The sequence below is a fragment of the Scophthalmus maximus genome, chromosome 4, assembly GCF_022379125.1.
Source record: "Scophthalmus maximus strain ysfricsl-2021 chromosome 4, ASM2237912v1, whole genome shotgun sequence".
In the NCBI taxonomy this organism is placed as follows: Eukaryota; Metazoa; Chordata; class Actinopteri; order Pleuronectiformes; family Scophthalmidae; genus Scophthalmus; species Scophthalmus maximus.
The window spans coordinates 4,562,219-4,575,129 of record NC_061518.1 but is presented as its reverse complement, the minus strand read 5'-3'; the positions used below and the strand labels follow the sequence as shown (position 1 = coordinate 4,575,129).

Sequence of the window (12,911 nt, the reverse complement as noted above, 5' to 3'; positions counted from 1 at the left end):
TCACTGAAAAATACAAGGGAACATTGAGCATAACTCGAGACTATTCTTAACGTCTCAAATGGATTTTTTATTGTGTTAAACTCTCTTCTCTCTCTGCCCCCCTTCTCCTCTCTCCTTCACTTCTCTCCTCACACCTTGAGTCTGGTTCTGTCGGAGGCTTCTTCCTTTTTTTTTAAAGGAGAGTGCTTTTCTTCTATTCACTGTCACCAAGTGAATAGAAGTGTGGAAGCTCTTTCTGTAAAATGTTATGGTCTTGAACTTACTTTACTAAGTGCATGGAGACAATGCATGTTGTGATTTGATGCTAAAAGATCCAATTGGACTGAATTGAACATCCGTCAACTGAAAGAAAGCAAACGTTGCGGGTGCGTAGTTGCTCTTCCATCTCTTTGCAGTCATTTAGCGTCATGTGGTTGTTTTTTTAATACCCTAAATGGACAGTTGAGTGATTTTGTAAGTGGGGTTGTATAAGTTACTTATGCACAATTGATGTCACCTCATGGAGATGGTGATCAGTGATGTCACTTTAAGGAGTTTGGAGGAGAAGTGGAAGTATTGAAAGTCTAAGTCCCACTGTTGCAGAGGGGACCACCGGAAAACCTCTTCTTAGCCTTTTTTAAAACGCTACCTAAAAATTATATATATATCTGTTCAATTGTACGCTTTTTTTCACTGCTTCAGTTTGTCGCCACGACAGGCGTTTAAGTTTGCACCTTTTTTTTTCAAGCGTACTTCGGCCATGTGTTACTGCGCCAACTCGCCATGGTAGCGCCGAGTCGAACAGCTGATTGGCGGAGTGATGCGCTGCTGCTCTGCACCGGCGCAGTGAAAAAAATACGTCCTTTAGCGTAAAAGGTAACCGATTTTTTTTTTTTTTTAATCGGTAAAGTTTGAAATATGCATAACTCATACAACCACTGAACTATCCCTTTAAACCTGGGCATTTGAAGTCCTCTCATCTGTATCTCAGAGATCCACATCAGGAAACCACTGCACCAGTCCCCAATCCAGTTCAGATTCGGGGACTTCCCGTGTTTTCCACCGGCCGTCTGCTCCCTCCGTCGCCCCCAAAGATTTCCAACAAGTGAAACTCCACGTTGTCCCCGGATGAACACTGCATTTCCTGCCGAGGACAGAAGAAGACTATTTCATGGAGTCTGACCAGCATGGGTAATGCTTCGGGCGCTGGCAAGGAGCCCCCTCCACTTTCTGGCACGTTTTACGAACGCCACTCCCGTCCTGCAGCAGCTGAGGGGGGGTCTTGCCCCAGTTGCCGTTTGAAGTCTACGATCCAGCTACGGAGAAAATCAGGTCCTGGGTGTTTGTTTGGTTTTTATTCCAGTCTTTCCAGGACGAGACCACATTCTCTCCGGTTTCGTTTGCAAGCTTTTTCTTTTTCAATTATGACTTTGAGAGATTTTGAGTGTGGAAATGTCAAGGGGGACTCTCTCTCATTCTGCACACACAAAATGATCTGCAACAATGCATTTAGATTTCAACACCCTGCAGAACTATATTGTGGAATTGGATTACGAGTCAAATTGCAGTGTTGCTTTTGTGAAAGATTGTTTCTGCTGCCGTCCCCCGATTTCCCAACAATTGTCCATAATAACACCGGTGAAAGAAGACGTCTGTGAGCGCTGACACGGTGACGGCTTGTAACACACGGCGGTCCGACTGAAAGAGGAGGCTGAGGCCCTTCGGCTGTGTGCTGGTGATAAGAGCGGCCATCTCTCTTTAAAATTAGACACGAAAGAAATGACCACGGCTTGAAAAATCGTGAAATCACACTTCATTGTGAAGATAACGTTTGATGGAAAAACTGCACTCGAGCACGCGCTAATGCACACGCTCTGGAATCATCTCCGGCAGATTGTATTAATAATGTAGCGCCTCTAATCACGTTAGCCTGGACGTATGGGATTGGTTTTGATGCCGCGGCGTGCTGCATGAAATATTAAAAAATCAAGGTGCCCTACATCAGGCGATGAATCGCAATTTATTTCAGTTGGAGAGATAACACTGTCTGATAGCCATGTGGAGATGCTAATCTGCTAGTCCAAATAGGGAGATAGAAATGTTCTGCCATTGCTACAATATGTAGACGAGGTCCCCCTATATATGAGAAGTGACTCAACATAAAAAGCATCTTTTTTTCTTTGTCAAGCTGTTTCATGGCCAAACTGCTAAGTAACTAACTAGCCATGCTAGCCACATGTAGCAGCCATGATAGCAACATGTATAAGCCATGCTAGCAACATATAGCAGCCATGATAGCAACATGTAGCAGACACGCTGGTAAAATGTAGCAGCCATGCTAGTAACATGTAGAAGCCATGATAGCAACATGTAGCAGCCATGCTACCAACATGTAGCAGCCATGCTAGCAACATGTAGAAGCCATGATAGCAATATTTATATAAGCCATGCTAGCAACATATAGAAGCCATGATAGCAACATATAGCAGCCATGCTAGCAACATGTAGCAGCCATGATAGCAACATGTAGCAGCCATGCTACCAACATGTAGCAGCCATGCTAGCAACATGTAGAAGCCATGATAGCAATATTTATATAAGCCATGCTAGCAACATATAGAAGCCATGATAGCAACATATAGCAGCCATGCTAGCAAGATGTAGCAGCCATGATAGCAACATGTAGCAGCCATGCCAGCAGTGCTAGAGATGTGTCTTGAGCTAAATGCTGACATGCAGCAAGCTATCGTGCTCACAAAGACTCTCTCTGCTGGTTGATTGATTTGTTTGTTTATGTGTTGACTAATCTTAATAATAATAACTTAGTTTAGCTTCTTAGCTCGCTAACTAGCAATAGAAAAACAAACAGGGCGATGGGAAGTTTAGTCCAGTGTGCATATGTGCTCATAAAGCATATATTTTGACTTGATTATGACCCTATATGAAGTCAAAAGATCACCAATGTTATCACAATTCAAGTGGAACACAGATTGTACCAAGTGTCAGGGCAATAACGTTGTCAAAATCCTTTCAGTGAAAGCCACTTCATGTCGGTGTCGCTCGATAGAACGCCCGGGGATCACCAGGAGTCACGGACAGTTTTGGACCGCGACACACTGAGTACCATCCTTTATGCCGCTCTCTTTGCTAAAAACAGTGTTTTGAACTTAACAAAAAAAAACAATTTGGTTTCAACAAAAGCCACCAGCCCTTAACTCAAGGATCTCTTTTTTTAAAAAAAAAAAAAAAAGATCATAACTTGGATGTTTTCAGTGCTTAAAGGGATAGTTCAGTGATTTTGAAGTGGGGTTGTATGAGTTACTTATGCATAGTTAATGTCACCTCATGGAGACGGTGATCAGCGATGTCATTTAACGGAGTTTGGAGGAGAAGTGGAAGTAGCGTAAGTCTGAGTCCCACTGTTGCAGAGGGGACCACCGCAAAACCTCTTTTTTTAACCTAAAACAAATCCGCTCAACTGTACGCTAAAGGATGTTTTTTCATATCATATCGGCTCCAGTTTGCAGCCAGACAGCCGTTTAAGTTTGCACTTTTTTTTCAAGCGTACTTCGGCCATGTATCACTGCGCCAACTCGAACAGCTGATTTGCAGAGTGATGCGCTGATTCTCTGCAGCGGCGCGAGGAAAAAGTAGCTTTTTCCGTGGTCCCCTCTGTAACGGTGGGACTCAGACTGTCCCTACTTCCACTTCTCCTCCAAAGTCTGTAAAATGACATCGCTGATCACCCTCTCCATCAGGTGACATATAACTACGCATAACTCATACAGCGCCACTTCAAAATGGCCGAACTATCCCTTTCAATTCATGTTGTTATGAGATAAAGATGTGGGCTCGCGGCGTTTCAACTCACCTGGTCCATTGGAGCGAAGGTTAAAATACAGGGAAGAGTAAACATCGTAACAAACCTGCTGTGGTCTGTGTAATGACTCCAGCACTTGTTACTGCTAGAATAGCGCAATAAGTTGGCGTCATGGATCATTAATCAATAGACGCTCCACTCACACTTTAAGGTTTTTTGCTCAAGCTCAACGCTTATTTACTTCTTGCCAGTTTGCAGTCGTTGAGCTCTGCATCGGGAAAGTATCATCAATGTTGGCATCGCACAAAAAGAGAGACTTAATGGATTTTAAAACCAAAGGCCAAACAAGAGCTGACATTGTAGGAAGGCAATCGGAGGAGCAATTAAAACGGTCAGCGGCCTCTCATCCTGGAAGACGTACAAATTGATTCAAGTGGAAGGGGATTTTCCGCAGCTTATGAATTGCACTGTAAATTTGTTATGTCAGTTGATTGGAAGGAGTTTAAACAAACCCGGCCAGAGGTTGATGGACGGCCACAGGCGGGGGAGACGGCCAAGTCCGATCGGTGCAAAGTCAAATCAAGCCACAGCGAACACGCCGTTATTCACCGTGAAACGCGCTGCAGAGTTCGGGAAAGTCTTTTACAGCACAGAGATATTCAGGTCTCTGGATTTCAGAGCCACTTTCAGAAAACTGGGAAATGACTTGGAAGAGCATCTCTGTTTTGTGTCTGGACTAGAACAGAGACACATTTGCCAGCAAAAAAACATTAACTCCGATGACGTGGCTGCGACCAGAGGATCCGCTCGAGGAGGTCGGTGCGGCGGTGAGCTCGGCCGCCGCGGCAGTCCGCCGACCATGCGAGAGGTCGCGATTTCAACGAGCTTTCGGCGCCGCGTGGTTGAGATGCAGCATCTCATTTTCCAAAAACACACATACAGAATTCATGCAACACGACACACAAGAGAAACAAAAACTACATCAACACATAAACGTTACAAACACAAACCCATGAATACACCCAGCTCCCTCACCCTCTCCCACCCACACCCCCAATCCTCAAAGGTAAAGAACAATAATAATGGTATGAGAATAATCATCATCATAAATAAATAAATAAATGGAATGATTATGGTGATAATAGTCAAATTAAAAGCATGGACATATGAGAAATATCAAATATCAAATGAGAAAATGAAGATGTCCCGAAGCAGTGGACAGTGGTCATTGATCTCGGGGAGAGGGGGAGATTAATCCAGTCGGGCGGAGCTTCATATCTAAATGACCCGCGACTAATTTCCTTGAATATTCTGGGAACAAAAAAAAGGAGGAATATTGCGTGTGTCTGAGAGGACATGAAGCACAAACTGTCTTGAAGCGTTTACAGCATAAGGCTGACAATGTTTTATAATCTTCTTATTATCAACACACAGACCGAAAAATAGATGGCATTATACGCTTGACCCTCGAATCTGCTGGAAAGTGTCCGTTTACCTGGGAAATTGTTTTGCACAATGAGGCCTCCTGCACGACACGTGCACCACGACCAGTCCTATTTAAATGTCACCTTTTCCAAACAACGCAGCAGCGGACCAATTTTTTTTATCAACACTCAAAATACACAATGAAACCACCTGAAAAATAAAAGATAAAAAAAAAGGAAGAAGAAGAACCCGACCGCAACCAGCGGAGGTAATGAGATAAAGACTGTGTAAAATCGCCTCCTAGGAATTCAATCAGAGTCCGACACAGACTGTGGCCGCCGCGCCGCCCCTTGAATCTCCTGAAACCCCAAATATCGCAGATTTGGTCAGTTTTTGGCGATGGGGACGTCCAGGAGTAGGGGGGCCTGTGGCTCCGACGCCGGAGGCGCGAGATGTAGCTGAGAGCCAGGCGCAAAGAAAAAATGAAAACGATCAACCGGAGGGAAAAAAAACTGAACCGACACCCGTTTAAACTCAGCAGACAACCGTCAAACAATCGGAAAATGTGATCACATTGTGGAGTGGAGCCGCTCGGTTCAATCAGCACTCGACTGGGGCTGAACTGGACAGTTCCCCCTGCGGCGGGGCCGCGCGGTTGACTCTCCATTCCCCCTTGAAAGCAAAAGAAAAATCTGCCCTCGGAGTCTGTTACATGGACGACGTCGCCCATTTCTTTAATGTTCTCACAGGAGTTATTTCAGGAAAAGTATTTCAATTCTCCTCTCTCTCTTTTTCTTTTGGGGGGGGGGGGGGGAGGGGGGTGAAACAATCTCTGCTTGTCATAATATAATGCTGGAACGTGGATGGGAACATGTAAGGCTGGATTTAGCGCCGACAACAATCAACAGACACAAAGAAGGTTTAGATGTACGAAATGTTAGTGTGATGGGGCTCAATGAGCCCAGGAGCCAATGATAACCCTCGGCCTTAAGATGTCATTACGCTCTGTCTCTCTTTTAATGTATTACAGTTTTTTTAAAAGCCCCCGATTGGACGATACCAGCTGTCAATCACGCTGTATCCACGCTCCGATGCACACCGTGTGCCACAGCTACGTCTATTTGACTCTTAACTGACCATAACTTACAAAATGGACGATGAACTGTGTTGACAATCAACTTCATAAACCATGAAACAATGTTTACTGGCATCATCAATCAAGTGAGAAAAGTAGAGTAATTTTCTCATAGACTTCTATAGAAACTGAGTTCTTCTTTTTGCAACTGGCAGTCGCCCTCTGCTGGTCATTTGAGAGAATACAAGGTTCAACCACTTGCACATTGGCTTCATTTTCAGGACCCAGTGACTACGTCCACTTTTAAGAGTCAGTCTATGCTTTGTACTAAATTTCATGTTCAAATGTTAACTCCTAAAAATGTACATACTTTGCTGTACATGGCGTTTATGATGGACCTAAAATGGAAAAAAATTTAACATGTCAAATTCCATCCAACCATCGTCTACCGCTTAATCCACTTAAGGGTCGTGGGGGGGGGGCTGGAGCCAATCCCAGCTGACATTGGGCGAGAGGCGGGGTTCACCCTGGACAGGTCGCCAGCCTATCACAGGGCCACATACAGAGACGGACGACCACTCACTCTCACATTCACACCTACGGTCAATCTAGAGTCTCCAATGAACCTAACCCCGTCCTGCATGTCTCTGGACTGTGGGAGGAAGCCGGAGAACCCGGAGAGAACCCACGCATACACGGGGAGAACATGCAAACTCAACACAGAAAGGCCCTGGTTGGCTTGAACCGGGATTTCAAATGGGTATATACTGTGTGGTTGCAGGTGATAGCAAGGTTCTGCGATGACGTATTACTGTTGAAACGGAAAATATAGCTTCAAATTAACATGAGCAAAAAAAAGAACACCATGGTTTCAGATACTAAAATGTGATATTCTGTTTGTAATTTTTTGATTTATTCAGCAACGTTACTGAAAAGTGTTTCATTCTCTACATCCTGCAGTGTCAATGTTAAGAACAAACAGCTGTAAATGTGTTTTTACAGCTGTATCTCTCCGTCTGATTTCCCAGCATGTCCTTGGTGCAAAATCACAAGGGAGTTACCACGTTTGGTTTACATGAATCCTTAATGAAAATGAAAAATCCCAGTACAATGATTTTCCATTTGAGTTTCAATATCTCAGATTTATTCTCGCATCCATGAAAATTGGAAGACTTTACAATATTTAAGGTAAGTTAACTATTTTCATTTGAACTTATTCTGCCAGTCACATCTCGTCCCCCGTTTTATTTATTTTCCCATTTAACCTCTCTTCAGTCTCTAATTGGTGGTGGAATTATATTTGCTGGTTTTAGTGCAGAGATGTTGTTGTCGCCATCTAAATCCATGAAACAGATTTAAATATGAAGAAGGGGGTGGTGATTCAAACAATCGTCCGTGTGGACGGGGAATCGCGTGAAGGAAAACGCCAGAGAGAAACAAAGGGCTTGTTTGCCTCAGGGTGGAGACAGGAGAGACCAAAATAGCTCCGGAGAACTGGTGGAGGGACTTCCCCTGCCAGCCACTGACCAGTAGGATCCAAAGCCTCAGTCCAGAGGATCACTATCGGAGCCCGTGTCTCCCAGTTTCGATGGCGTTTAACGCGGATGAAAATAAATATGCACGGCAGCGATTAATGAGCTGCTCGAGGAAAACAATGCACAGCGACAGTCAGCACTTTTCAGCAGGTCTGCGGGAGAAAGGAGACGCGCGAAAACGCCACGTAGTTAAGTTTGCACACACGCTGATTTACTGACTCCAAGTTTCTCTCCCTGTTTGGATGCCAGATTCATTATGGCTGCGCGGGCCGTGGTTAACAGATCCAAATTGTTTAGGTTTTTTTTTTCTTAAACAAGATGAACAACAGCGATTGTGGCGTGCGCCTTGTTGAGTTGAGTTAACGCAGATAGATGCGTCTGGTAAATGAGTAAAATCTGCAGTCTAAATGTAAACAGGACTGAATTAAGAGGCTTTACATTCAGTGCTTTCTTTGTAAAGAGCACCTCCGGCTACTGAGTTGGATTTGACCCCACACCCCGAAACAACCTGGAACAATTTACATCCCACAAGGGCTGCGAATCATTTTTTTTCATTATTAATTAATACCAATTTTTGTTGCTAAAGTTTCATGTCTCTTGCGTTTTCTGATCCACAGCCAAAAACACACAAATATTAACTCCAGAAGAGCAGGAAAACGAGTAAATGTACATTAATTAACATCTGTAATGTTAACCATCTAGCATTAGCATGCTAACATTTTCTAATTAGCACTTAACACAAAGTTCATTTGAGGCCAGTGAGACTTCATTAGAGTTGAAGGTATTTAGTCATGATCCAAGAGTTTGATTGAAGAATAGAACAAGCTGATGATAGCATTAAAATGAAAGATTAAAGTTATTACAAATAATCCTCGGGGGACCATGAATGTTTCCAGAAAATGTTATAGTAATTCATCCGATAATTGGAGACGTGACATTTAAATAAACATGAATAGCGTCAATGTCAAATTAGCACTAGAGAAGTCAGAGGATCATCAGCGTCAGTAGGATTCATCTTCTGGGAACCAAGAATATCTGCACAAAACATTAGATATTGAGTTTTTTCACAGGATAATGTAAGACATAAGTTACTGAATCCATCAGAATTTATCTTCTTGGGATCCTGAAGATTTTATTTGCAATCCATAAGTATTTATTCAAATATTTCAGTCTTGATTAATTGGTATGCCAAACAAACCAACTGACATTACGAAACACAGATCCACACCAAACCGGTCAGACAAAGTGAAACGCGGTTGTTACCAGTACTAAAGCAAAAATTTATTTGGATAAACAAAGAAAACATCACACAGACAAAATACCTATAAATCTATCAATTTCCTCAATTTCTTTCTCAGACGTGTTTTAGACGAGCGTGTTTTTACTCCAGACTTCAACAATAACCTCGGAAAAAAAGTGTCAATCTCAGATTTAAACTGTGTAGAGGACCTGCAATCTTTCCATCTCTGCGGTTTTCCTACTTTAATTCACACATTATTCCACACGGACGCAATCACACCGACGCAAACAAACTCCAACACACTCCAGACCAATATCGTTACTTTGGTCTTTGCGCTCATCCGTTTCGCACCTTCACGCTCTCAAACAGTCGACATATCGTTGAAGTCTGAAGGACGAACGTGCACAGACGGTTTATTTATAATTATTTACAAATCTGCAAAAAATCCAATCCATTCCCTCCCTTGCTGTTGCTGTTGTCTCACTCGGCGGTGGGGTGTCGGATGGAAGGGAGGTTAGTGAATCCTCGTCAGCTCCTCCACAATCTTAATGACCTCGTCCACCGTGGCCTCACGCTTCATTCCGCTGCCGTCATCAATCTGAAATCGAACGACACAAAACAATGAGCCTCCACTACTGAGACTGAGACGAAGCCCCACTCGGTGATCACATCTGTGACGTTAGACGCACAAATAAACTGGTACGTGTGGTGAAATAACTGCAGTTGATCATAATCCTTCAATTTTCTGTATCTCACCGTGATGCTGATGAAGTAACCTTAAACATAAACCATCGTTTAGAAGTTTTTGACTTCTTCTTGCATTAAAACATGATCTAAAGGCTTTTCAGTGAAGCTGCTAAGATAGGTACATTAATCAAGAGCTGATCACACATGAAATGAATCTGCAATTAATAGTCTTAGCCATTTTTTATGCAAAGATGTCAAACATTAGACTGTAATTTACTGAAATAGGTGATTCTGCTGCTTTTTCTTGTCTGAACAATAAATTGAATATCTGTTATTATATAGTTTGTGCACATTCTTGGTCATGTCCATATATTTGATGTACATTATTTTTGAAATGCTTTGCTTCAGGGAAAACGATTTAAAGGAGACGTATTATGCCCATATTCAGGTTCATAATTTTAATCTGGGTTATTACTTAAGAAGATTTACATGCTCTAATGTTCAGTGAACACATCGCTTTCCTCAGACTGTCCATTCCTACAGCTTCTCTTTTCAGCCTCTGTCTGAAACGCTTGGTTTTAGCTCCTGTCTCTTTAAGAGTCCTCCCTCCCGATGAAGCCCAGTCTGCTCTGACCCACTCTGTTGTGATTGGTCAACCTGCTTCCAGACGCATGTTGGGAGGGTCAGCCTCTGCTCACGCTTTCCCTGGCTTTGTTGGGGGCGTTATCAAACAAGCCGCTGGGCCTTATGCACTTCCTTAACATTGTGATGTCAAGATGTTAAGGAAGTATCGACCGGACTATTGACGAGACGTTTCAGGAGCTTAAGGAGCAGTGTTTTCTGTCAGTGAGGGGAGCTCTTTTTAACTTTGCAGACCTTTTAAATACACAAAAAAACAACGATACAACACACTAGAGGAAACGGGAAAAACTGAAAAAGCATAATGTGTCTCCTTTAAGTGTACAGGCCAAGGTCACTGGACATGAATAACATAATACTTTGCCTGCATTCTGTCTATGTAAGGAAAGAAACAAGTTATGCGTTACACTAAACATCATGTGATATCCGTGTGTGGTCGCATATAAACTCTGTATTTTGTCGTCTGTGTCGATTTCCTTTCTCGAGTTGAGTGCTGAGAACCAACATCGACCCAGCGCTGTATCAAAGTGCCCAAACTGAGAATCATCGTCTCTCGTGTCTGAACCTTCCTCCTCCTCCTCAGCAAACGAATTGTTCAGATATTTTGGACAGTTTGTATCATCTGGTCTTGACGGGGAAACAGAGGTCTTTTGTTCATGAGCTAAATGTGGATTTTGATTTTTTTTTTTATTGCATTCGAGCAATGTGAGTGAAGACGGACTCAAAGGCAGAATATAATCATTTGTCTATTCGCCAAATCTGCTCGTGGCAGATAAACTAAAAGCGGTGCCACCTGTTCTGCCGTCAGAAGTGTCTGAAGGGTCTTTCAATGTCCAATTCTGCTCCAAGTCAAAAATAAAAATGATGAGAGCAGCACTGCACTGCTTCTTCCATAGATGCTTCTGTTGGACCTGTGCTCTGATAACAAGCATATGCCTCCCCGTTATTAAACTCATATTTGTCATATTTGTGCCCATTACAGTTCACCACAGGCTGTAACTAGAGCTGTTGAGTCAGTTGGCTTTAATAGCTTTTTAGTAACGTTCTTTAGTGTCTTCACAGTAACGGAGTCCGCATATTTCTTTCCTCATTAACGCAGGATGGAAAAGAAATACAAGGTTAATTCACATGTGATCTGTTTAGTGTTTATGTGGATATGAAAACAGCTCCTACCTGTAGAGTGCTGACGACCTCCTGCATCTTGGCCCGGCCGAGGTCCAGGAAACTTTCAATTAGATCCCCGTCGATGAATCCCGTGGCCTGCTCCGTCTTCCGTTCGGTGTGGAAGGACCTCCAGGTGCAGCCGAGTCAAGGAAAAATCAATACGAGGCCGGTTGCTTTGCCTGAGGGTCAGACTTTAGGTACAATATCGAATATTTCACCTCGGGGCGCAACCGTCTGATATTCAGTTTGGGATGGAGAAGACATCTAATGAGAACAGCAGTGTTCGGAGCGCCACACAGCTGGTGTAGTAAATGGAAATACAGCGTCGGCCCTGCCGAACCTCTAAAGTGCATTTTAACCAGATTATATTGTAAAACAGAGTAAATATATTTTAAGACCTTTCAATACAGCGTGTTTATTACAAAACGCCTCTAATTTATCTGGGCTTTAAAGTGCAATCACACTCCGATCAATTCTCCATTTCTCAGGTTTTCAAGTAATAACGATCAATTAAGTGCCACAAAAAATAATTTTTCAAAAATAAACTGGTCTTTACTAACAGTTATTAAATTGTTCTCTGATTCTCCTGATCCTGCCTATTTCATTGACTCAATGATAAACCATTTAACCTCAAAAATAGCGGGGGAAAAACCCTCATCATTTCCTAAACCCAAAGGTCATGACTAAAAATTATATAATGATTATGATAAAAAATATAAGACATGGTATCGGCCGTTATGTTTAGACCCCGACCGATGTTATCGGCAAACTGATACGAGCCTTTAAATGTGCATTTATGTTTACATTTTAGGTCAAATAAAAGTTTTTTTTCATAATTCAAGTTCTATTTATTTGGTTGTGTTTTTTATGATAAAGTTTATGGTTGAAATAAAATATCAAACCTTAATTACATTTCTGGATCATAAAGGTTATATATATATATAACCTTTATGATCCAGAAATGTAATTATATATATATATATATATATAAACTGTATATATATATATATATAAACTGTATATATATATACACATACATACATACATACATATATATCGGCCAATGTATCAGTATCGGGAATCTTGTTCTCCGTAATATCGATATCTGCCCCCAAAAATTCATCTCGTCGGGTTCTAATAGAGACCAAAAAAATTGCAAAAACAAACAATAAAAATGCCGGAAAAACTGTTGATCTGTCTTAAAGATTAATGAATTTCATCAAAGCACTTGTAGATTACATAAAATGGAACTAATCGATTCCTTGACTAATAGTTGAAGCTCTATATCCAAATCAAATAACACGACCACGTGGTCACGATAATGGCTGCGAGGTAGAAACGTATTTC

At 42.2% G+C, this 12,911-nt stretch overlaps 1 protein-coding gene across 1 annotated transcript in view; it reads right to left on the bottom strand.

Moving 5' to 3' along the window:
* Window positions 1-9,093: 9,093 nt before the first annotated feature.
* ddb1 (damage-specific DNA binding protein 1) overlaps window positions 9,094-12,911 on the bottom strand; it is a 36,961-nt gene continuing 33,143 nt past the window's right edge. The window contains exons 26-27 of the mRNA XM_035627697.2: window positions 11,574-11,697; window positions 9,094-9,672 (exon numbers count right to left, since the gene is read on the bottom strand). Of these exons, the coding sequence (XP_035483590.1) occupies window positions 9,589-9,672; window positions 11,574-11,697 (208 nt within the window). The 3' untranslated portion in view covers window positions 9,094-9,588. The remainder of the gene's footprint in view (window positions 9,673-11,573; window positions 11,698-12,911) is intronic.